The sequence below is a fragment of the Marmota marmota genome, unplaced genomic scaffold (assembly GCF_001458135.2).
Source record: "Marmota marmota marmota unplaced genomic scaffold, marMar, whole genome shotgun sequence".
In the NCBI taxonomy this organism is placed as follows: Eukaryota; Metazoa; Chordata; class Mammalia; order Rodentia; family Sciuridae; genus Marmota; species Marmota marmota.
Window position 1 is genome coordinate 13,018,911 of NW_026000093.1, and position 27,006 is coordinate 13,045,916.

Genomic DNA, 27,006 nt, shown 5'->3' on the forward strand with positions numbered 1-27,006 from the left:
CTGCCAATGAATTTCAAGCAAGAACAGACATCCTTGGTGAGGGTCTACTGTGAGCATAGAACAGGAAAAAAATTTGCCCAAGTTCAAACATCCCAGGAGAAAAGAAATACAAACAGCATTGGCAGTCAGTGATTGTTGATAATGCTGCAATAATAGGAATGATTTTGTTTTAAAGCAACTGTGTTGTTTAAGTTTGAGAACTACAACAGAACATACCAGGAATTAATTCTATAGTAAGCAGAAAGTAAAACCAAGGTTTTTCAGGTATGATTGGAGTTCTGAGTGATGCTTGTGCCTTATTTAGCCCCACAGACATTTGTGGAGCACCTCTGTGAACTGATTTAATCCAATCTCTGTCTGATTAGCTCTGGGGTCTTGAGTTCAGGCCAGTGGATCCCTCACCTGTACAGGTATAGGAGATGGGATCAGAACGTTTTCAGCTATCAGTTCTCATTTCAGGTGTGGGGGATTGCCAGAATGGAAAGGGCAATTGAAACCTTGATAAACTCAAAACTTATGAATCATGAATTCAGGAAAACTCCCAATTTTCATCAGCGATGTTACCACACTTCTGAGTTTGAAAATTAAGTCGGCTGTTTGAAGGATCTGCATATACTTTATACATTAAAAAGCATTTTTCTTGGATAGCACAAACATTTTTATAACTACATATTAATTTATTACCAGGATAAATTGTATTGGTGTACTAAATAAAATCTAATTTAAAAATAAATAAATAAATGGCAGTGTTAATAAATTCAGCAGCACAATTAATATTTTATCAATTCTCATTTTTCCTGAAAGAATATGATTTATTTTATTATATCCTTACCACTGAATAGTGGAAGATATTACATGCATGATGAGAGAAAACATTTAATTTAAAAATTATACAGGAATGTTCTTAGAAAAGATAAGACTTTGTATAAACGAAGACCACACGAATCATCCTTATCTATATGATTACAAATGCAAATAGGGCTGGGTACCATGGAACATGCCCATAATCTCAGAGGCTCAGGAGGCTGAGGCAGGAGGATTGCAAGTTCAAGGCTATCCTGGGGGCAATTTAACAAGACCCTGTCTCAAAATAAAAAATAAAAAGGGCTGAGACATTATAGCCACCCCTGCATTTGATCTCCAGAACTGAAAAAGATAATATAGGAAATACAAGATAACATATAAGAAGAGAATTATTTAGCCAGGTGCAATGGCACATACTTGTAATCCCAGTGGCTCAGGAGGCTAAGGCTAAGTTCAAAGTCAGCCTCAGCAAAAGCAAGGTGTGTGCTAAGCAACTCAGTTGAGACCCTGTTTCTACATAAAATATAAAATAGGGTTGGGGATATAGCTCAGTGGTTGAGTGCCCCTGAGTTCAATCCCTGGTACCCCCAAATATGAAGAGAATTATTCAATATTTTATAGTATACTCATATGCAAAAGAACTATCAGCCATTAAATGTGTTTAAAAAATTTCTTTAAAATTTTGTGTTTAAAGAAAGATAGTAATGCTCACAATTCAATATTTTAAAAGCAATATGTAAAACTATATAACTAAAGAATTCCATTTATATAATATACATGTAAATACACATAAATGAATAGCAAAGAAAAAATTGCCCAAAAATATTCTAAAGTGTTATCAGTGATTTTCAATGCTTATTCCTTGTGGAATAAGGCAATTTTATTTTTTTTCTTTTTGATATTTTATATGTTCCAAATATCTTACAACATATAAAAATTATTTGTGTAATTTAAGAAGCTCAATTTTTTAGAACTTTTTTAAAGGAACAAATGTAAAGATAGCTGAAATCCCACCTCAGAAACAAGATGTAGGCTTTTACATCTATGTCCTAGAATATAATAAACATTATGTGCTTTAAAAATACCATGCTACATATTTAAAACTTGTTATCCATTTTAACAAAAATATTTTTCCTAATAATAATAATCATATTATTTAAGTAAAGAGAATATTCTACTTAATTATCATTGCGTATAATAGCATTTTTGCTTTTAAAAATAATATATAGTCTATATAAGTCTATATAAAACCCTAGAAAGGGGACCATATGCCAAAATTGTTTATAGTAATTATCTTTGGCAGTGATGAGGGAGGGAAATATGGATAGTTACAGTGCCTTTTCATGTTTTTTACCATCACATTTCAGTTGTTTGTAAAAAGCACATATTGAAGTTAGAAAAAAATTAAAAATTAATGAAAATTCAACAAAATACGTCATACAAATGAGGTCAGTTATATGGTGTAACTTAAGTTCATGTACCCTATATCAGAAGTGTATATTTTTATGTATACATTCATATGTATATATATTTTTAAGATATTTTTAGTTGTTGATAGATCTTTATTTTTATTTATTTATACATGGTGCTGAGAATCAAACCCAGTGCCTCACACATACCAGGCAAGTGCTCTACCACTGAGCCACAGCCACAGCCCCTGTTGTATTTTTTTAATTAGACAAACTATTTCTTTTTTTATTATTTATTTATTTATTTATTTATTTTAAGGTGTAGATGGACACAACACAATGCCTTTATTTTTATGTGGTGCTGAGGATCAAACCTGGGTCCCGCCCATGCTAGGCAAGCCCTCCACCCCTGAGCCACAACCCCAGCCCCTCCCTGTTGTATTTTTAATATATGTATTTTTTTCCAGAATTTCTTGATGGAAAGGAAATTAAAAATGTGGAAAGACAATTCCTAGTAAATTGGAAAGCATCCAAAGAAGCTAGAAAAATCAGCAAGAAAAGGAACAGTAAAAATGAGTGTGAAATCAACTCTTATATAAGTAAGTGCACTATCCCTCAGTAACTACTCATTAACTTGCCACTTCAAGAACATGGATAGTCTAACAAAAAAACTGTCAAGAAAGAAGGAGGATTTTGTTTAGATTTAAGGTTTTTAAAATTTTGTTACTTATTTACTTAGCTGTGAATGAAGATTAAATGCAATTTATTGCTAGGAAATGAAAATAGTAGCCACTATAAATAAAACCTATGGTTGGTTTGTACTGGGTATGACTATCAGCCATACAAACATAAGGCCACAGAGTGGGAAAAATGTGTGATTTTATTCCAGCAAAAGTGTATGATACAAATGGTCAATAATTATATGTAAAAAATATTCAACATCTTTAACCATCAGGGAAATATAAATAAAAACTACATTGAAATTCTATCTCATCCCAGTCAGAATAGCCATTATCAAGAAAATTTAAAAATAGCAAGTGCTAGTAAGAATGCAGGAAGAAAAGGAACTCTGCACACTATTGTTGGGAATATGAATTAGTACAGCCACTGTGGAAATCAGTAAGGAGGTGCCTCAAAAAAATAAAAAAAGAACTACCCTATAATCCAGCAATATCACTCCTGATTATGTCTTGAAAAAATCAAAACATACAACGGAAATACCTGCATACCCATTTTTAACAAGGCAGCATTCATAATAGCCAAGCTATGAAATCAGCACAGATGCCCATCAAAAGATGAGTGGATAAAGAAAATGTAGTATATATACATAATAGAGTATTACTCAGCCATAAAGAACAACAAAATCATGTTATTCACAGGAAAATGGATAGAATTGGAGATCATCATTTCAAGCAAAATAAGCTGACAAGTATCACATGTTTTCTCTCCTATGTGATCTCTAGGGGTGGAGACAACATAAGGTAGAAGGGGAAGAAAATGGGGGAGAGAGGGCAAGGGAGGCAAGAAAGGATAACAGGAAGAGTGGATATGATCAGTATACATTATATATACATGTATGAAAATGTAATGAAGAAACAGCCTTTTGCAATTAATATGCACTAATTATAATAAAAATGGGTTTTAAGAGTGTACAAAGCTGGGTGTGATAGTACATTTCTGTAATTCAAGCTAGTCAGGAAACTGAGATAGGAGGCTTACAAGTTTGAGGCAAGCCTGGACAACATAGTGAGACCCTTTCTTAAAAAAAAAAAAAAATGAACAGAACCAATAAGTATATCTTACAGTACGTAAATGGTAAAAAAATAATCAGCCATGCAAACTGTGAAACCTAACTCACTAATATATTTAGGAACAGTACAGACATCAAGATAGAAAATAAAAATGTATCACAACTGCATCTGGCCTATACTCTGTAGTCTATCTCCCTTCTTATGCACATACCTCAAAACCTAAATATTTGGATTTAAAATATGCCTAAGGTTGTGCTTACAAAGGACACAGCAACCTCAGTGGGCACTGTAATTATATGCCTGTAATCCCAGTGACTTCAGAGGTTTATAAGGCAGGAGGATTCTAAATTCAAGCCCAGCCTGGTCAACTTAACAAGACTTTGTCTCAAAATAAAGGGCTGGGAATGTAGCTCAGTGTTAAAGCTCCCCTGGGTTCAATCCCCAGTACTGAGAGAGAGAGAGAAAAAGAAGTTTTCTCTACTGAGAGAAAAAAAAAGAGACACCAACTTCCCTTGCCTAACTAGCAACTAAATGTAACTAATTGTAATGTATAACAGTTGTCTCTATTATATTTGAAAGCATCCTAGAATTAACTCTTCACAAATTCTGTAGTCCCAAACATTGCAATGAGCCTAATCCTTCCTTCCATGATAGTGTTTGGATGTTCATGTTTTTGTTCCACAGCTGACTATGGCAGGGGATGAGGGGCATAGCAAAGGGTTTAGGCCCAGAGAAAGGGAAAGGCAATCGGGAACAGTGTAATAACTCTTTATTCAGATATTATGGATGTTGTATCCTAGGAATTCTGTCACTCTAGAACAAGAGATTGAGCTAAGGAGGAGCAGGGCTGAAAAGGCATGCAGCTCTGGTGATCTTGTTATATCATGTCCATTGAATATGAACTGTGCAATATCATTTAAGAGAAGAGGACTTTGGTATCTGACAGTACATACATGAGAGTTACTGTTTGCTAAGTGAATTTTCATGGTCTGAAACTTGGGAAATAGCAAAAATTTTTCCTCTATTAATCTTTCCCCCTTACTAGCTGTGAAGGGCAGGATGAGGTCCAGGGTAAGAATGACAGTATTATAAGTATTTTCAGTATTACATTGAAGATGCCAAAGCACTTTATTAATATTTAAGTAACTATAGAATTCAATACCAACGCACACCCAAAGTTAAGCCTATGCTAAAAATAATTGAGTTTTTTTCATCTGAGTATATTTTAAATTCAAGGACAAAAAATAAATTAATTTTTAACTTCTCCCAATGAAATTTGACAAAATAATGGTTGTAATGTGTCTTAAAGTTTATAACTTTTTAAAATTACAGTCAATTTTCTCAAGACAAGCCTTATTCATCTTTTTATAATCTAGTGTGATACCCAATTACCAAAAACAAATTTTAAGATTATAGAAATCCATTAATATCAAAGAATCTGAAAAGGAAATTAGTAAAACTATCCCATTTCAATGAGAGAGCATCAATAATAAAATACTCCAGAATCAACTTAATTAGGAAGGTGAAAAACTTGTATTCTAAAAACTATAAAACAATGATAAATTAAATAAGACACAATGAAAAGACTTCCCATGTTCATGAACTGGAAGACTTAATATTATTACAATATCCATATGACCAAAAGTGGTCTACAGATTCCAATCAATGCCTATCAAAAAATCCCAATGACATTTTTTACAGGAATAGAAAAAATTCTAAATTCATATGGACCCACAAAAGATCACCAATAGTCAAATCAATTTAGAGAAAGAAGAATAAAGCTAGAGAATCACATTTCCTGATTTCAAAATAATAGTACAAAGTTATAGTAATCAAAAAGGTATGAAACTTGCCTAAGACAAACATATAAGAGCAATGGAATAAAAGAGAGCCAAGAAAAAAATTCACACATATACAGTTAATTGATTCTGCCAAAAATATACAATGGGGAAAGGAGAGTCTCTTCAACAAGTGGCACTGGGAAAACTGGATATCCACATGCAAAAGAAATGAAACTGAATCCTTTTCTTACATCGGACTCAAATATCAACTCAAATGGATTAAAGTTATGAAGACTTGAAACTATAAAATTTCTAGAAGAAATCTCTGGGGGACAGTTTCATGGCATTCATGTTGGCATTGATTTCATGGTTATGACACTAAAAGCACAAGCAACAGAAACAAAAATAAATAAATGGAACTACATCAAATGAAAGAGCTTCTGCACAGCAAAGGAAACAACAGAGTGAAATCTACAGAATTAGAATAATATATTTTCAAACTATACATCTGATAGAGGTTAATCTCCAATATGTATGGGGATTTTTACAACTCCGTGGCAAAATAACAACTAATAACCTAATTTAAAATTGGGTTATGGATTTGAATATCTCCAAAAAAGATACAAAAATGGCCAGCAGGAATATGAAAAAAAATTCAATGTCACTAATTATCAGGAAAATGCAAATCAAAACCCAATAAGTGAGGGCTGGGGTTGTGGCTCAGTGGGAAAGGACTTGCCTAGCACATGCAAGATGCTGGGTTCGATCCTCAGCACCATATAAAAATAAATAAATAAAGGTATTGTGCCCAATTACAACATATATATATATACACACACACACATACATATGTATACATATGTATGTATACACACACACACACAATAAGTGCCCAGTGCAGTGGCATATGCCTTGATCCCAGCAGCTTGGGAGGCTGAGGCAGGAGAATATCAAGTTCAAAGCCAGCCTCAGCAAAAGCAAGGTGCTAAGCAACTCAGGCCCTGTTTCTAAATAAAAATACAAAATAGGGCTGGGGATGTGGCTCAGTGGTTAAGTGCCCCAAGTTCAATCTCTGGTACCACCCCCCACCAAAAAAAATTTTTTTTCACCTCATACCTGTCAGGATAGCTATTATATTTGGGGTTCCTGGTGGATGGGAAGGAAAAGACTGGGATAGTTCAGTGATAGAGTGCTTTGCCTAACATGCTCAAGGTCCTGGGTTTGATCCCCAGCACCGCCAAAAAGAAAAAGGGGAAAAAAGAAGATACTTGTTGGCAAGGCTGCAGAGAAATGAGAACCTCTGTACACTTGATAGAAATGCATCGTGCAGCCACTCTGACAAAAGAGTTTGGAGGTTTCTCAAAGAGTTTAAAAAAAAAAAAAAAACCAAACCTCTTATATAACCCAGCAATCTCACTTCTGAATATTCAAAAGAATAAAAATCAGAATCTCTAAGAGATATTAGTGCATTTATACATAAAATGGAACACAGAACACTATTCAGCCTTAAAAAAATGCCAGAAATTATGCAATGTGCTACAACATGGACGAACTTTCAGCAAACAAGCCAGTCACAGACACACTTCATGATTTCACTTATATCTAAGATTATCAAATTCATGGAATGCTTTTGCCAGAGGTTGGGGGCATGGGAGTTATAAATCAGGCATAAAGTTTCAGTCAAGCAAGATGAATAAGCTCCAGAGATCTGCTATACAAGATTGTACCTAAAGTCAACAATGTAGGAGACACTTTAAAAAATTTTCAAGAAGATCTCATGTTACATGTTCTTGCTACAGTTTTTTTAAAAAATACCTTTTAGTTGTTGATGATGGGCATTTATTTTATTTATTTGTATGTGGTACTGAGAATCTAACCCAGTGCCTCACTCATGTTAGGCAAGTGCGGTACCACTCAGCCACAACCCCAGCCCCTTGCTACAGTTTTAAAAAGACATAGAATATTATAGTATAGAAGCTTCCATTCATATATGTAGTTCTATAATGATAATCATTAATAATTTAAAATGGAAAGCACTCAGGTGTAAAAGAAGAGGGAGAAAGAGAAGAGAGCTGATATATATTATGTAAATATATCAGATATTTATATACATTAATGCATTTAATCATATAACCTGTGGGGCAGATCCAGTTTGCAGGTGAGAAAGCTGAGTTTCAGAAAGATTGAGTGATTTGTACGAGGTCACAACATTAGGAGAGGTTATTTAACTTCATAAAATAGATTTGATCTAAATAAATCAAGTTATTTAACTTCATAAAATAGAGTTGATTTCTAATCAACACTCTAACATTGGCTGGATTGTGACTATAAATACCATGATGACTTCTCTACTTAAAAGTTCACTTCAGTTTGTGGGGGCAATTTAGGAAAATCTGCAGATATGGAAAGATGTGATATGTAAATGATTTTTTAATATTTATTTTTTAGTTGTAGTTGGACACAATACCTCTATTTCATTTATTTATTTTTATGTGGTGCTGAAGATCAAACCCAGGGCCTCCCATGTGTGAGGCAAGCGCTCTACCACTGAGCCACAACCCCAACCCCATAAATGATTTTTATAAGTAAAAATGAGCTAGAAGAAAAAAAATGGGATAATATATTGTGAAGCTACTTAAAATTGAAGAACATATTCAAATAGATTATAAGATTTATTAGATCAAAAACTAAACTATTAAGATCAAATAAAATAAAATTTAAAATGAAGACTGACTAGCTGCAATAGAAAATTATCTGGACCTTCCTCACAAGTTATTCTCCCAGATCAGTTGTGGATCCCTTCATCATCACTCCTGCACATTTTCCATCCCCATCCAGCTGGTACCGAACTGAGTCTCTCAGGCTTAAAAGCAATGACACTACTAAGATACATGTGTGTAATGTGCAGTCATTTTATTTTTATGTATGTGATCAATAGCAGCACATAGGTTTACGTAAGAGGCTCCTTTATTACTACTGACAAGAAAGAAAATGCATGAATTAAAACTAAAGGATAGATTATGTAATTTTTAAATCTACACTATCCTTTCAGGTCTTTTTTTTTTTTTCCTTATGAACATAATAACACAGCCCCTTTTCAGCTCTTTAGAAGAGCAAAGATGAACCTTTTAAAGTTACCTCTACACAACCAAGTATATTTTATGTGAATTGGAATTCTTAAGAAGATAGTAATCTTTTTGTGTGTGTATGTATGTGGTGCTGGAGATCAAACTAAGGCCTGGTGCATGCTAGGTAGGCAAGCACTCTATCACTAAGCTACAGTGGTACTAATTTTTGTACATGTTAATCTTTTACATTTTTAAATGTTCTTGATAGCTTTGTAAGTTTGGAGCTCTAAACTGAGAAATAGAGTCAAATTGTAGGGATTATAATTTCTGATTTAGATTATATGTCAAGGATCCTACAATTAAAAAATAATATTACCCTGGGGATGGGGTTGTAGCTCAAAGGTAGAGCACTTGCCTAGCATGCATGAGGCATTGGATTCAATCCTCAGCACCACATAAAAATAAATAAATAAAGGTACTGTGTTCATCTACAACTAAAAAAATATTACCCTAAATACGGCCATATAACTCAAAATGGGGAACTTAATCAAATACATTAATAAAATTTAAAACATACATATTGTTTAGTATTTATTTGCATAGTGCTCTTATGGAAAATTCACATATTTGTTTATTAAACATTTGTTAAGGGGGGCTAAGGATGAGGCTCTGGATACACTCCCAACCCCCCAAAAATTAATAATAATAATGCCTAGTATTATTCAAGGCACTGATGACTAGAAATAAATAAGGTAGTCCCCACTCAAAAGGACATGACTAGTAGAAAGGAGAGGCAATGTGTAAACAGGTAAATGTTGAATGCCAAATAAAGGTCTGAACATATCCCAAAACTTATACATGTCTAAATCCTAAAGGCACTTTGAAAAAACATATTAACTCAGAACAGCAAAATTCAAAGGAGTTATATTAATGTTAGCATACCCATTTTATAAGAGTTGACCATAAACTCTCCTGTATAGGTTTTTTTAAAAATATTTTTAGTTGTAGATAGACACAATACCTTTATTTAATTAATTAATTTATTTTTATGTAGTGCTGAGGATCAAATCCAGTGCCTCACACATGCTAGGCAAGTGCTCTACCACTGAGCCACAGCCTCAACCCTATAGGTTTTTAATGTATAAAAATTGTGATATTGGGGTTGTAGCTCAGTAGTGGTAGAGCACTTGCCTCTCATGTGTGAGGCACTGGGTTCAATCCTCAGCATCACAATAAAAATAAATAAACAAAATAAAGATATTGTATCTAACTATAACCAAAAATATTTTTTAAATCTGTGCTATTTTATCATTGATTTTACTGTGAATTCATTTAGCATTGACTCTTTATAAAATATAATTTTAGATAATCTACTGTAATATATCATTGTTACAACTCAGTTATTAGTTTCAAAGCAGGATGCTTTTAATTCTTTGTATGTTACAGGTAACTTTGAAACAATGCATCACATAGTTCCTGTTTATTACCCACAGGTGGGTAAGCCAAAATTAGTCTTTTTCTCCGACTCACAGAGATTTCTTTTAAATGGAAATACATCTCCAGAAAGCTGCCAAGAAGATAACACTAAAATTATTGAAGATATGGGGTAGGTTCTTTCAAATATTTCTATTATTTTTCAGAGGGATGGGCCATCTAATCATCAATACAGATGTAGGGAGGCCCTCCGTTTGTTCTCAAATCCTCCGTATCCAGGCACAAAACAAAAACTGCACTATTGGTCAGTCATAAAGTTGCAGTGGAAGAAGTAGTTCAGAAGAGTTGGGAGTTAGACTAGATACAGTCACTGAGTTGGGGCAGGGTGACTCAGGAAAGTCCCAGAAGACATAGGTAAATATGTCTGAATGATCAGGGATCATATCATAGGTCCCAGTTGACCATGGGTGCCCAACCAGTGTGTATGTGTTGAGGGGTGGGCATTGGGGCAGAGACTGCAGTAAGGGCATAGAGTTACAGAAAGGAATTAGAGCCCAGAGGACTAAGTAAACTCCTTTGACCACTTTCCAAACCAAAAGTTTTATGAGGGAGTCATTAGAAGTTTCATTAGATTTTCAAAGGAGTTTATGATCTAAAAAAATAGTTTAAGAATCATCATTCTAAAGATTGATCTATACATAATTTAGTTCCATATGAATCAGCTCTAAATCTCCCAAAAAGGAGAAAAGTGATTATGTTTTAAAATTAGGATATTGTTTCCATGTAGAGATAAACCATATCAGAAAATAACTATATTTATTCTAAAACAGACACCTGCCATATGCCAGAATATAAAAATTCAAATAAGACAATCTTAATCTCAAATACCTTGCAACAAGCTAGGTGGGGAGTCAAATATGATACAATTGCTGTAGTATGATAAATGCTATGGGCATTATAAACCAGATTCTATTTCATCCTATAAATTTTTCATTCAGACTTTTAATTTGTAATCAGTACTATTCTGTATTGATCTTCCCAATCCTATCATACCAAACATTACATGTAACAAAGAGCAATAGCATACTTCATTGAGAAAATAATCAGAGCTAGGAGACATATTTTGGAATAGTTTTATTTTCCCCACAACTTCTTGATGAAGGTCAGATGGGTCTCTCATGATACCTTCTTTGCATCTTAGCAGAGCCCACCTGAAGAAGCTCTGTAAGCAACACTGATGCATTGTCCTACCCACTCCCAGCAGTGCAGCTTGGGCTTGCCAGGCTTATCTGTGAGTCTGAAAATGCTTTAGTTGGGGAGAAGAGAGAGAATACATAGAGATTGCTCTCCAATCACAACCAAACAGGAGCTGTGTGAGAATTTGATTTACTCCTTACATACATTGTCATTACTATCAAAGCCATAGCCAGTTTGTCCACAGCACCCTGATAATTTCTTAAAGACTGACATAACTGATACAAATTCCACAATAGTATTCTTGAGATTTTTTTTGCCAAGCATTTTGAAAAATATTGCTAGTATAACATCAATGTGGAAAATTGAACAATAAAAATATACACAGCCTCATAAAACAAAGTTGATAAATTCTATACATTGCCACAAACATACTAAGATTAGTCAGATAACTAGGGTTGCAATGATGAAAGCAAGTAAACCACTCTGCCCTTATTTTCCTAACTAGGAACACTATAAATTCTCCCATACTGCAAAGGCAAGCTGCCCTAAAGGAGCTAGCAGAATAGTGGGGTTCCTTTGAGAAGAACATAAAAAATGCCTGCTTCTGCTGTTGTCAGTGAAGTTGACTATGTACAATTCTGAGTTTTCAGCTTTATCCCATGAAAAAAATATTACATAAATATTTTCTTTTAAATGTTTATTATTTCTTCAGGTAACTTTTTTACTGCAGGCATGCCAAAATGCTGTTTTGGTGTCTCAGAAGATTTGAGTTTTATTACATGGGAATATAAGTTATGTCCCTCTTTAAGAAGAGACAAGGGGCTGGGGTTTTGGCTCAGCAGTAGAGCGCCCACCTAGCACGTGCAAGGCCCTGGGTTCAATCCTCAGCACCACATAAAAATAAATAAATTAATTAATATAATATTTTAAAAAAAGAGGAGACCAAATATATTGTGGAATTTCATCAAGCTCTTGTTTCAGATTTTTCAGGGTTGCCTATGAATAACATTTTAGTAAGTTAATATAAAGCTAAGATATAATGAGAATAAAGTTAGAATGTCAGTAAAGTGTTAAAATACCCAGGTTAGGGCTATAGCTTAGTGACAGAGCACTTGCCTGGCCTGTACAAGGCCTTGCACCCAATCCCCCAGCATGACAAAAAAGAAAGAAACAAACAACAACAACAAAACCCAACCGAACAAAACACAAGGAATAGGTTTTTAGTTTCTAGAAAATTGATTAAAGCAACCTCTTCCCTTAATTACTTTAAGGAAGAGAATGAGCTGGCATCAGCAGAGGCATTCCCTATACCTCTCTAACATTTAAAGTGAAGTGCCTGCACAGAAGTGGCAAAGGGCTTAGAACGCATCTTCCAAAAAGCGAAAAGTATGTTCAACACTCCTTTTAGGATTCCACATGCTGGGAGTTGTGCCTGTGTCCTGTGTGGAGCACAGTGAAGCAACATCTGTCCAAAGACAGGGGAATGTTTTCTGCCTCTTTTGTAATTGCATGCCGTCTGTGCTCATGTATATTTACATAAGCCTGCTTTCCCTACAGGGAGGAAAAAGTCAGACTCATTGACGTTGTTTTTGACCCTCAAACTGAACTTGATACTATCAATGTACACTTTAATTAAAGATTAGGTCAAAACTTTTTTATTTACAGGCTGATTCTGAACAAATGCTTTCACTGTTCAATTAAAAATAATATATGGTATTAAACTAACAAAAAAAGGGTACACATTATAGCCTCTTTCTCTGTTTGTCACAGTAAATACTTCTGACAGATGTTTCCTCTCAAACATGCTAGGAGGTGCTTGAGCCTTAGTAATTTAAAAATAGATATTAAATACACTCATATATTATATTTAAGATTCATTGAGAATACTGTACAGCACTGTATAATGAAAAAAGAAAATTATTTCTTGATTACTTAACTATCTCTCAAGCCCAAGCAATGTCAATAGTTAATCAGTCTTTTTTTGTGTGTCAAAATAAGTTTCTAGCTGGGTTTAGAACTCTCTTGATTAGATACCATTAAGAAATATCAATCCTTGGGACCTATAATTCACAGGTTTCTTTGAATTAAAAAGTTAACTTGAGTAGTTTCTCTAAATTAAAAAGTTTGGTTTCTTTGAATTAGGTCTCTGATTTAAAAGGTGAACTGGAGTTGAGGCTCAGTGGTAGAGCACTTGCCTAGCACACATGAGACACTGGGTTTGATCCTCAGCACCACACAGAAAAAATAAATAAATAAATAAATAAAGTTATCCAAAATTTTTTTTTAAAAGGTTAACTATAATAGTTAAAATAACTTGCCTTTGCCAATGTTATGTTTGAACAGTTGTAAAAACAATTCAGTGTGCTTTGTAAAACTTAGTTAATATTTATAGTCATAAAACTCTAGAATGTTCTTATATAAAACTCACTTGCAAAGTTCAAAATGCCTTTAATGTTACTTTGTTAAATTGTTAAACCTAACCTCAGGCTATTTAATTTTATGTACAAATAAGGTTAACATTTGGGGCTGGGGCTGGGGCTCAGTGGTAGAGTACTCACCTGGCACGTGTGAGTCACTGGGTTCCATCCTCAGCACCACATAAAAATAAAATAAAGGTATTGTGTCCACCTACAACTAAAAAAATAAGGTTAACATTTTGATTTTCAGTTCTCAAAAACTCTTTCAAAATTAGGATACCTACTTCCCTCCAAAAAAAGCAATAGTGGTAAGAAACAATTTTTTAAAAAAAATTTGAACAGACTAAAATTAGTTTTTGTGACTCTTAGTCTCAATTCTGTCAATGGCATCCTATGTGAACAGGAGTTTATGAGACCTAATTAAAAAGAATTGTATTAGCTATTTTCCATTTTAACATGCCTATATTTTGAAAGCTGAATCTTAATTATCCAAACAAATTTTTAAACACTGGAGCCCTTTGAGAAAGGAATACAAGCACCCCATTTTACAGATGAGAAAATGGGACTTGAAGAAGCACATTCAAAGGAATCTAGATCACTGACTCTCAAATAGCTAAGCTCTTAGCTTCTCCATTAAGGGGTCTTACACATGTTCTCAGGGACAGATAGGTACAGTAAATAAGAGAAGCAGTTGAGGAGACTAAGATGAATTGTAGAGCACATGTCCAACAAAGACAGTTTCAGCTATTCAGCTCTAGAACAGTATAGGCAGGCAGACATGGCCGAACTTGAGAAATCAGACTAGCTAGCTGGCAAGCAAAATATCGAGGTTGTGAAATAATCTGATTTCAAAATATTGGCTTAATTTTTAAAATTCATTTATTTATATGTGGTGTTGAGGAACCTAGTGCCAGGCAAGCGCTGTACCACTGAGCCACAACCCCAGCCCCTAACTCAATTTTTTTCTTAAAAATTATGTACTAGAAAAAAAATAAAAGAAACTAGTAGTACTGGCTAAGAAAGGAATTCTCATGTACTACTGATGGGAATGCAAAAATAAGATGGTCACTTTGTATAATAATTTGATGAAGTTCCACCTCTAGGTATTTTCCCAAGTGAAATAAAATATTATACTTAAAAAAGCCTGTACCTTAATGTTTATAATGGTTTGTTTGTAATCAAACTGAAAACATCTAAAAGGTGTCTCAGCTGAGGAATGGATAAACAATCTGCGATACATCTTTACAATAGAATACCACTCAGCAATGAAAAGGAATGAACGATTGATATATTCAAAACCATGGATGGGTCTCAAAAGCATAATGCTAAATGAAAGAAGCTAGACTCAAAAGGCTCCAATACTGTATGCTTCTATTTGTTTTATGGCAAAGGCAAAAATCATAGAGACAGAAAACAGATCAGTAGTTTCCAGGAACTGAGGGTTGGTAAAGGATTGACTTACATAGAGTCAGGGAATTTGAAGGCAGGATGATAAAAATGTTCTGCATCTTTATTGTGGTGGTGATTATAAGACTGCATATGTTTATCAAAACTTGAACTATACACTCAAACAGGTAAATTGAACAAACTATGAGGGAAATAGTTGAAAGGCAAAGGAAAGTACCATTAATGTAATTGTTCTATATACCTGTAAAATATTTATATCTTGTGTTTTACATAAATGTTTTATAAAACCTTTTTATTCACTGATGTGTGATATTTGCATTATAAAGGTAATCTTATCAAGTTAACAGTGCAACTTGACATATTTAGGAAAAAAAAGACTTAATTCTAAGACCTACACTACAATCAGAGAAATAAAAATCTGTAGTACTCTTTTTGGAAGACTATGCAATTAAGAACTGAAAGGAAAGATACTCTATGAAAATAGGAATTGGATTGGAATCAAATTATTTAAATTATGTATTTTATTGAAATTAATAGATGCAAAAAACATTTGGCATATTATAAAATATTCTACAAATACTAAATAGAAGAGCACAATGAGGGCTGGGCCTGGGGCTCAGCAGTAGCACACTCATCTCACATGTGTGAGGCCCTGGGTTGGATCCTCAGCACCACATAAATAAAATAAAGGTATTGTGTCCACCTACACATCAATCTGCTTGGTTTGGACCCTGTTTCAACCACCTTCTAGCTATGTGGCCTTGGACAAGTTACCTAAACCTGCTGACCCTCTATTTTCCCAATTGGAAAAAGGGAAATTTTGTAAAGACTAAATGAGAAATACCTCTAAAGCACTTAGCACATATAGTGCTAGATACCAGGCACCTCTTACTAATTATGTAATAAAAGAAATTCCAAGCTTTTCATAATTTGAATTTAATTAAAAATATGGGTTTCCTGGGGCTGGGGCTGGGACTCAGTGGTAGAGCACTTGCCTAGCATGCTGAGGCACTGGGTTTGATCCTCAGCACCACATAAAATTAAATAAAATAAAGGCAAGCTATCCGTCTACAACTACAAATTAAAAAAAATATATATGGGTTTCCTTCAGGAATTAGAAATACTTAGATTCATCCAAGAGGCTGATTAGAGTGGCAGAAGTTTGAACAAGCAAGTTGGTCTTGTTATCATCAGTCCTTTCTTGCTCAACAGGTGGAGAAGAGCCCTGTCCTTCCTCCACATCATCATACATAAGCAGGTGACTCTAATAGGCTGGGCCAAGAGTGCAAAATTTAAGGAGCTCCAGGCACCTCACTTGCCTCCCCTTAGCCTGGGTCAACCTTCCCTCCAATATTCTAATTTCCATAACTCTCCCCACCCAGATTTTTCTCATTTTTCCAAAGCAGGAAAATATGTGTTTCTGCTTCCTTTTAAACTCTCCTTGAAAAGATTAAAACTTTGGTGACTAATTATTAGCCTCTACTATCATTGTATCCTGGATTCTGTTTGTGGGTTTTTTTTTTAATATTTATTTTTTTTTTAATTTTCGGCGGACAACAACATCTTTGTTTGTATGTGGTGCTGAGGATCGAACCTGGGCCGCACACATGTCAGGCGAGCGCGCTACCGCTTGAGCCACATCCCCAGCCCTGTTTGTGGGTTTTTTTAAAAATACTTTTATTTTAAACTAAACACTTTTTTTTTTCTCTTTATGCACACAGGAATCTCTCTTTGAAGGAATCTGAAACCTTGCTAACAAAAAAATGATGTGCATGAATCTCATCTTTTCCATAATCCAAAAGTAAAAGAAAATTTGCTGAAAACAAGTAAATTCAGCTTCAAGTGATCTTATTTTTTTAACTTCATAAAACTTGGCAACATTTTTTGAGTTTTTAGCTTTATGATGGTATCTTAGTATATAAGAGTTTTTTAATGTGTTGCTTGATTTGCTTCTTTATAGAATCTCAAATTTTGCTTTCCACGTGTGACAGTTCAAAGATCTATTTGCTTTATTACTCATTACACACAATTTACTGGGGAAATAAAGATGAGCTTTCCTATTCAATAGAGGGCCTTTTTGAATCAATGGAATTTGGGTGTGCCTCTTTCTAAAGTGTGAATCTAATTACAGTTATTGAATGAGAACAGATTTTAGAAACCCAAAGATCCTTCTGATTTACAAATATACTTAATGTTTGGACTGGTATGTCCGAATATAACAAATACCACCATTACTATCTACAGGTTGGTAATTTCACTTTGGAAAGTTAGAAAGCTACTGGAAAGCATACAAAAACATATTATATACAAGAGCAGTTTCTTTGATGACACTTTAAATTTGATATTATTTAGTTACCCCCAAAGAAAAGAATGTTCCAATTGTAGACATTGTTTCTAATATGTCCTAATTACGTTGCTAGAAAGTATTGTGTGTCCACTCAGACTTCACCCGGGAAAACGACGGGTGCAGGACGCATGGCAGCTTTATGGTATCAGTATATAAGAGTTCTTTAATTTCATGTTTGATTTGCTTCAAGGAAATCGGAGGGTTGGGAGAGTCAGAGCGGAATGCTCTGTCGGAATCGGCTTGGGGGCGCAGCGCCCGTTTATAAAGGAGCTTTGGATCTAGTTTCTCCTTGCACTGCTGCAAACCACACACCGTTTGGGGGCACAGGTGCAAAGCCAGTAAAGAACTGTATGTCTGAGAAATTAAAATAAAAAAGCTGTTGCCCCGAGGGATGACAGAATCGCGGGCTAGGGTCCATGTTCCTAAAACATAACGACGGGGACATTCGAGGTCTTAAGCAAGGTGCAGTTTTGTCTCACAGCGCCTACCTAACCTGGTCACGGAGTACTGAGGTGGGGGGACTACTACCATGCGTAATGAGGACAGCATGAAATATTTACCTTGTGGTAGGATAAAAAAAAAGCTAATGCATCGACGTGGCACACTCGACATTCCTCGCAGAAAGCTGTCACGCGCAACCAAACGGCGTTCCCTGCGCGGGCCTGGAAAGTGGCCTGGAATCCGACTGGGGCCAGGTGGAAGGACAGCGGCGAGGTTAGACCCTTTCCCACCCTACGGACACCCCCAGCGCTGGACCCTGCAACCCCCGCGCCCCGCCTCTGGGAAAGCAGGGCGCAGCGCGGGAGCTGAGTGGCGGACGCCCCACCCCCTGGCCCGCCCTGCCGGGCGGTTTGATTAATGAGTCTCCCTCCGCCAAGGTTCCTAGAGGCCTCAGCCCATAGAGTTACCCCCGCATGGGCGCAGGCCTCCGCCCGACGGGCTGTCGCGGTGGAGGTACGTACTCATGGCCTCAGGGATCCCTACATAAAAGGCGTGACCAGAAGAAGCTGAAAGCAGCCTTTGGCTTTGGCTGGACAACGTGGAGTGACCCACGCGGCCCTGTCTACGCAGACCCGGCTTGACGTACCCGTCCCCTTACCCAGCAGATCCAAGACCCGCAAGGCGGCTTCAGGAAAGGTGAGGTTCCCGGTCCCTCTCGCTCCGCACAGTTCGCAAGTTTATAGCGGTAGCCGGTGCCTTAGTCCAGGGCGAGGCCAGGGGTCCCCGTTTCTCAGGCGGAAATTTCCCAAGGGCGCAAAAGACCCGAGGGCGGCCGGTGTGCCACCTCGCGTGGTAGAGAGACATCAGGGTTTCCCGCCCAGCCGGCGAAAATGATTCGCAACACTTCCCGCGGGGCTGGCCTAATAACTGCCAGAGCACCAAGTGCCGAAACGGAGCTGTGCTTCCGAGATCTTCCTTCCCTGGTACAGTAGCCCTTGAGCTTAATTTGTCCTGGAAAAAGCAAAGCCCATCCCAAAAAGGCAAAACCCCTCTTCCTACTTTTACGAAGCTCAGAAACTTTGAGGTTCCACCGTTCTGCCCAGGCGCTGGAAGGCAGAACATACCACTTCAAAAGAGCTCATCTCTGAGAAACCCTTAACCACGTCGAGCGGCCGGGCCGGCGCGCGGCGTCAGCTAGAGGGTTGCACCCCTCAGGTTAAACCCAACCGCGCCCCGTCCTCACTGCGCTTTCGGTCCTTTGCAGCGCGCGCTGTGCGCAGGAATCCACCATGGACCGCGGCCGCCCGGTGAACAGCCCCGAGAGCGCCAGTGCTGAGCCCAGGCCCCTGGCCACTGTCACCCGCGACTCAAGCCCGGGGCGTATTGGGATCGGAGCGCGCTCGGGAGGCGGCCGGCCGGCCGCGGCGAACGCGGCACGGGAGCGCAGCCGCGTGCAAACCCTGAGGCACGCCTTCCTGGAGCTCCAGCGCACGCTGCCGTCGGTACCACCCGACACAAAGCTATCCAAGCTGGACGTGCTGCTGCTGGCCACCACTTACATCGCGCACCTTACCCGCAGCCTGCAGGACGACGCCGAGGCTGCGGCGGATCCTGGTCTGGGAGCTTTGAGTGGCGATGGCTACCTGCACCCAGTCAAGGTAGGCGGGAGGGCACACTGCGGGGCTGGGACTGGGATACCTTGAATCTGCCTTTTCACCGCCTGGGCAGATGCCACGGAGCTCTAGTTACTCCTCGTGGGTGAGGAGACCTCGGCCCGAGGGGGCACTGACACCAAGAACCCACACTGCAAGAGGCTGCTGAATGAATCCGTGGTTTGGACTGGAGTCTGTCATGCCCTTTACAGGATGGCAATTTAAGGATTTTTGCACTTTTCAGGGTGAGAAAGCTTGGGTTATTTTAATTTCATTGTATTTTTTGGGAAATTTGAAAGATATCACGAATGAAGTGGAATCATACAATTAATTATCTTCCTTTAATTAATCCTAGGAGAACGTTTGAAATTGTTCGGTAACACCAAGAACAAATGAGACGGTTCTACATCTCCATGAAACAAATTTTCAGTTTAAATAAAGGTTAAAACCATAGACCAGACAGCTAGTAAGAATGTTAGAAAAGCTATAATGTTTTATGTATTTTCATAATAGATTGGCATGTACATTGAGCGAATTGAATAAATATTATATTCAAAGTTTGTAATGTACAAAACTAGCCAAGACAATCCATTTTGCATAATTTGTTTACATATAGGTAGAATGATCACAGATGTCATTTAATATGATATATAGGACTAAAATTAATAATTTATATTGCATAATCTATATCATCCATTTCCCCTAGATTTGTTTTGAAACCTTACATTAATCCAACTTCCTACTCGAAATGCATAATCTTTTCTATATTTGCTAACCCTAAATTTTCAAATTTTTGTTTCTTCCATTCTGAAGTATTTTATAACATACATACGCAAATACAAAATTAGGACTTAGGTTTAAGTATGTCATTGTTCAATAAGTTAGTGAATAATCATTATTGAAATATGGTAAGGGCTGGGGCTGTAGTTCAGTAGTAGAGTGCTTGCACCGCAGGTGTGAGGCACTGAGTTTAATCCTCAGCATCACATAAAAGTAAATAAAATAAAGGAATGCTGTCCATCTACAACTACAAAATTTAAAAAAAATTTTTTTAAAATACGGTAAAGTGGGCTGGGTTGTAGCTTAGTGGTAGAGCGCTTGACCCGCACTTGTGAGGCACTGGGTTCCATCCTAAGCACCACATAAAAATAAAATATTGTGTCCAACTACAACTATTTTAAAAATATATATGTATAAAATATCATTATTTATAATTAGGATAGACCCCCCCATCCCATTCCTGAGTTTTATAACATGATCTCTGTTGAAGTCATTCATTCTGATTAAGGGGATTTATATTACTTTGTGTATTAGATTGCTATTCATATATACCACTAATTTAGATTTCTTTTGACTTGACATTTGCTGTTTACTCTAAAAAAGTTTAACATTAAGTATATTCTAACATAAAAGTACATGTTAAATTTCTCCTTTGTGGGAGCTATGATTCAGAATGAGAAATCAAGTTTTTCACCTTAATTTCATGGAGTGAGTTTTTTTTTTTTTAATGAAAAATGTTAGAAGCATTAATGTTAGACTGTAACAGTAAGCATAACAAACTTTTTTATACTTAATTCATGTACCAAATATTTTTGTAGTCATATAATTGTTTTATGAAATTAAATCTCATTTGTTCTCTGAATTATTTTGATCATTCATGAACAATTCTAAACATTATGATAGAAGGTCAAAGATTCTCTCTTAGAAGTGAAATTGAGGGCTGGGGTTGTAGCTCATTGGTAGAGTGCTCACCTTCCATGTGGAAGGCACTGGCTTTGATCCTCAGCACCACATAAAAATAAAATAATGGTATTGTGTCCATCTACAACTAAAAAAATATATTTTTTTAAAAAGTGAAATTGATGTGTAACAAGTAACAATATATTTTAAAATCAAACATTTGAGTTTCTGCTATGAGTAAAGCAGTGTTTTGGGATAGTAAATACCCTTATGAGTAAGACTCAGTCCTTGACCTAATTGAACATATTACAGAAATGAAAATAAAAATGCAAATAACGGTATAATGCTGTTAGGTAAAATGTTATAACCATGTGCTGAGGAGGTTCAAAGATTTTATATATGCAATTGAAACCACCTGTTAACATTATTTTACAAAAGAACCAAAATGTTTAAATAATAAGTCTATCTTTACTGTAAAAGGAATAAAAATATTATGATCTTTTTTAATTAACTAAAGATTCATTGTAAACTATATTAGTAGGTATTCTAAAATGATTTTATGTTTCTACCTTAGAACAGTGTTACTAACTTCTACTCTGATAACAAAAGATCTTTTAACAAATACTTCCGATGCTGTGATTTTGAAACATCAATCCTTATTACCAATATATTAGCATGTAAGAGCTGTTGGGGACCTACATGAAAATATCTGAAACGAGGGATCAGAGGTATAGCTCAGTGGTAGAGCTCATACTTATCATTCTTACCATCTCCAGTAGGCAAAACCAAAAAAAAAAAAAAAAAAAACAAACTCAAATGAAACTGGAGTTTTAAGAAAGTAGGCTTAGACTCCTGGGGCCTACACCCATACTTATCTCCTTGTACCATAAGCATTTTGGATCAGTAACAATTTGGCCCAAAGAGCAGTGGTTTTCCAGGAGAACAGGAATGTATTTTTAGACCTTTACTTTGGGAGAAAAGCACAGATGACTTTATTAATTGCCATACCCCTTGAGAATCATTGTCCATAAGAAAGTAGAGTTCACAGGGGCTGAGGTTATGGCTCAGTGGTAGAGCACTCGCCTAGCACATGTGAGGCCCTGGGTTCGATCCTCAGCACCACATAAAAATGAATAAATAAAATAAAGGTATTGTGTCAACTACAACTAAAAAATAAATATTAAAAAAAAGAAAGTAGAGTTCAGGATTATGTTACTCTGTGTGGTGCTATAATAAATCACTGAAAAATGGAATGTAAATCAGTCAGCTGGCTTTTTGACATCTTGTTGACATGTAACCCAACTAATATTTACATTTTAATTTCTGACTCTTATAAACTATTTCTGTGTCCAGGCACACCTATTACGTAATGCCAGTGGCTCAGGAGGCTGAGGCAGGAGGATCACAAGTTCAAGGCCAGCCTCAGCAACTTAGCAAGGCCCTAAGCAACTTAGTAAGACTCTGTCTCAACACAAAAATATAAAAAACAGGCTGGGGATGTTGGCTCAGTGGTTAAGTACCCCTGAATTCAATCCCCATTATCCACCCCCCAAAAGAACTATTTCTCAGCCTACATTAGGTTGAATAAGATCTTTATATACAAACTTTGAAAATCAAGGACACAAAATTCTTAAATTTGAAAACTTTATTGTGTAATAAATACATGTAAATGAGGCAAAAATCCACATTTTTTTTGTTGCTTCATTCATTATTTATGTCCCAGCAAGGATATAAGGAACAGACTCTTTGATTGACTGTATGCTTAGTTGAATGATTTAGAGCAACTCTAACATAGTGAGCGCTGGGTAGCACATGAGAACCAGAGGGGAGCATTCAGTAATATTTGTGTCTTTTTTGATCTTAGATATATTTAATTCACTTAATTCTCAAATTACATTTGAAATATGAGCATGAATTTTTTATGCTTATGAAAATTGAACAGGGGTCTGTTGAGAAGCACTGATACATAATATTGCCAAAAAACTCTGTACTTGAAATTGATGATTTCTGCCCTACCTTATTTCATTACATTATTTCAGTAGAGTTTACAGGGGCTGAGGTTATGGCTCAGTGGTAGGGCACTCGCCTAGCATGTATTAATCTGCTCAGGCAACCAAAACAAAATACAACAGACTGGATGTCCTAAACAACAGAAATTTATATTCTCATAGTCTGAAGGCTGGCAAGTCCAGATCAAGGTGTGGTAGGGGTCAGTTCCTGTTGAGGGCACTCCTCCTGGCTTCCAGATGGTCCACTTTTCTCTATGTTGTCACATGGCCTCTCCTTGCTAAGGTATACACACCAAAGAAAGGGGGGCAGGGGCAAACACAGACAGACACACAGACCGGACTTTTTCTTCAAAGGCCATTAGTCCTTTATGATCTAATCTAACTCTGATTACCTTCCAGTTAATCATCTTGGAGTTTAAGGCTTTAAGGTATGCATTTTGTCCCTAACACCACAGCACTGGGGTCTTAAGCATAATGTAGGACTTAAATCTGATCTAACAAGGCCAGACCTTGACACATCAGATGAGCCTCAGGCCATTTCATAAAACAATTTGGTTTGGCAGTCTGGCAGGAATCCTAAGGGCAGGACCAGTGACAATGCTGTACCCAGAATATATATGAATGTATTTGTGTGATTTAAAAAAAAATTCTGAAATGAATTTGGAAAAATAAGTATCACAATGTCAATCTTATTTCTCTATCAAACATACCATACAAGGTTATTTTTAGGAAGACTAAGTAGGAGTAGACTCTTTTAAATTCCAAGTCATACAAATTTTAAATTTTACTTGTATTTAAAATCTAGATTGCTCAGATGGATGTGGTGGTACATACCTGTAATCTGAATTATCCTGGAGGATCATGGGTTCAAGGCTGGCCTGGGCAACATAGTGAGACTGAGCTACAGGGAACACATTCACTATCACATCTGGAGACATTAATATAGATGTTTGTTGGATGCCACAGAACAACAGAACAGAAGCTTTCCAGATAATATCACATCCCAGTTATTTTTCTTTTATTTTTATTAAAATTTTAAAAGTGAAACATAAAAATCATATATATATGTGTGTGTATATGTATGTATATATATGTATATGGAGTGCAATGTGATGTTTTAAAACATGTATGTTATATCATGTTTAAGTCAGGGCAAGCATATCTCTTCAAACATTAATCATTTTTTTATTCAATGAAAACATTCAGGAATTCTTTCTTCTGGTTCTTTTGAATATAAAACATATTACCTGTAGTTATCGTGCTGTGCAGTAAAACACCAGAACTTAGAAATTTGGAATGCTTCACAAATTTGCATGTCATCCTTGCTCAGGGGCCACTTTAAGCTTCTCTTATCATTCCTGTTTTACTATATTTAGAATGTAATTGGGTTCTCAATCTTTAGAGCTAAGTTTTGCATGTGATTTTTTTTTTTTTGGACTTAGTTTATAAATCTGTGGATAGACAGATTTTTCTGTACTTAACTATGTATTCACTCTTTTCTTGTACACATATGCACATAGTTTTACGGTTATAGTCAAAGTCTGGATATATTTTTACTTACATTGATAGCATTAATAAACATTTCTCTAATATTCTATTAGACTTCATAATTATAATTGTTACTGGCTGTATAATATTGCATTTGCTCTGGGGTATTTGGAATTTTTAATACTGCAAATATGTTACATATGTCCCAGATACTAACTTTTGGAATCTTATTTAAATATTCTCTTTTCAGAAATGGCCCATGCGATCAAGATTATACATTGGTGCTACTGGTCAGTTTCTGAAGCATTCGGTCTCTGGAGAAAAAGCAAATCATAGCAACACTCCAACAGACTCACAGCCGTAGGGACTCTCATGGTGTTAGCTGATAGAAGTGGTGTCTATTGTTTTTAAATACTATGAAAGAATTATAATTTATTACATCAAACATAACAAACATCATTTCTGAAAGTTTACATTGGAGCCCATAGTTTGATGTCCAGATTTATCTGTCTAAAGGTAGAATGAGGTAATCAATCTTATATAAAACATATTGCTTATCTATTCATTGTGAGAGTGATAGCTATATAGTACAAGAGAAATTAGTAGGAAAATACACACAAAAGGAAACAATTATGTATATATCCAAAGAAGGCACACATTTTCTGTAGTATATCTATTGTAAATGTAAAAGCCAATATCTATCAGTATAGTCTTTGTAGCTTAAAAAAAAAAATCTGTGTTTGTGATATGTCAGTATTCTATCTTTGTGAAGACCAAGAATGCATTTCAACTATCAGATTCAAGACCATTTATTTAGTTTGGCTTTATATATGCATAAAGTCTGTTGCAGTAGCTTCTATCACTAGTGATTTTCCCTGTTAGAAGATTTGTTTGGAGTATCAGAAATAATTTGCTCTATAGGAAATGCCCACCTTTCAAAAGGGTTAGTCAGTATTCGGACATGACTTACATGTTTCCAGATTGTGAAAGGCACTAGGAATACAGGCAGCCAGTATGAAAAAGAGTCCGGGTGTCACTGGACAGCACTATCATCACACTTTCTCCTGGTCACACCATATCACTGCTTCTTTCAGGTTCTGAGCTAGGTGACCAAGTTCAGCTGTAGCCATTTTGGAGACAGTGGCCTTTTCAGGCCTTGTAGAGCCGTCAGTGAATCCCCCTGACCTTCCTCAGCCAGTGGTGGAGTCAGGTCCCTTCTCCCATCCAAGTACTAGCTGGGCTCCACCCTGCTTAGCTTCAGAGATCAGATGAGATCCGGCTGTTCAAGGTGGTATGGCCATAGATGTCAGATCCCTTCTCACATCAGCTCTTCATAATCTACCTTCATAATCATAATTTGGCCATTACAAAATGGGGAAAATCCTGTCTGATTTGGGAATTCTGGCACTGATGTGTACCTTGAGGGGGATCTAAGGATACAGTGAGTGTCCTGAGTTAAATTCAGGCTGGAGCAGACCACTCCTGAATCTGCCCTAATATGAACTTGTAGCAGTAGGCCTCCCACTGCACTGTACATCGTGAAGTGCTCAGGGAACAATGGATCTGACTGATCACACTAGTGGCTTTAGTTTGCAATAGGAACCTCCTGAAATTTGTGTTAAATAAAGGAGCTTTGCCTCTGACAATGTTGTTTTTTCTTTCTTCTTGTCCAGTTATTGTTTTAATGCCAAAGAAGTGTCATTTTGGTCATAGATTTTTATAACATTTTATTAAATCTTTAAATATGCTAATATTTAAAATATTTTAGTAAGTGGGAAATTCTCAGAAGGGAAGCTGCATGTGGTCTGAGCCATGAGTAGAGATGTTTGTCAGGGAACACACTGAGCTTGGAACAATGGAGTATAGCAGAAACACTGGGAAAGAATCAACATTGGTCCTCTCTTTGCTGACTTAGATTCCCTTTTATCACTTCTTGATTTTCTCCTCAGTCTTTACTCTTCCCTTTTCCAACTGTGAAGTTCATAATATATTTCTCATAACCTAGTTTTAAAGTTGCTGAATTTGATCCAAGATTAGCAAACAAATAGCAAAAATAATGATCTTGGTTGAATTACTATAACTATCGACCCACCATTTTATTTTCACCTCAGTTTTCTTCCA

At 36.3% G+C, this 27,006-nt stretch overlaps 2 protein-coding genes and 1 pseudogene across 4 annotated transcripts in view; 2 read left to right on the plus strand and 1 right to left on the minus strand.

Moving 5' to 3' along the window:
- Window positions 1-17,297, plus strand: part of Ppp1r42 (protein phosphatase 1 regulatory subunit 42) — a 54,987-nt gene extending 37,690 nt beyond the window's left edge. For 2 of the 3 annotated variants that reach the window (XM_048782972.1, XM_015485746.2), the window contains exons 7-9: window positions 2,681-2,812; window positions 10,260-10,419; window positions 16,990-17,297. In XM_048782972.1, coding sequence (XP_048638929.1) covers window positions 2,681-2,812; window positions 10,260-10,419; window positions 16,990-17,035 — 338 coding nt within the window. In that variant the 3' untranslated portion in view covers window positions 17,036-17,297. The remainder of the gene's footprint in view (window positions 1-2,680; window positions 2,813-10,259; window positions 10,420-16,989) is intronic. The other variant, XM_048782973.1, reaches the window with a different exon arrangement.
- Window positions 17,298-18,483: 1,186 nt separating this feature from the next.
- Tcf24 (transcription factor 24) lies at window positions 18,484-26,528 on the plus strand. Its single transcript, XM_015485747.2, has 3 exons — window positions 18,484-18,752; window positions 19,321-19,714; window positions 25,136-26,528. Exons 2-3 carry the CDS (start codon window positions 19,346-19,348, stop codon window positions 25,247-25,249), a joined length of 483 nt encoding a protein of 160 aa, XP_015341233.1. The 5' UTR covers window positions 18,484-18,752; window positions 19,321-19,345; the 3' UTR covers window positions 25,250-26,528.
- LOC125610606 lies at window positions 24,683-24,780 on the minus strand (annotated as a pseudogene).
- Window positions 26,529-27,006: the final 478 nt, after the last annotated feature.

Bases quoted from the DNA above. Each gene is read 5' to 3' on its own strand.
- Tcf24 (XM_015485747.2), top strand. From the start codon at position 19,346: ATGGACCGCGGCCGCCCGGTGAACAGCCCCGAGAGCGCCAGTGCTGAG. The intron at 19,715-25,135 runs GTAGGCGGGAGG...TTCTCTTTTCAG, and splicing joins GCTACCTGCACCCAGTCAAG to AAATGGCCCATGCGATCAAG.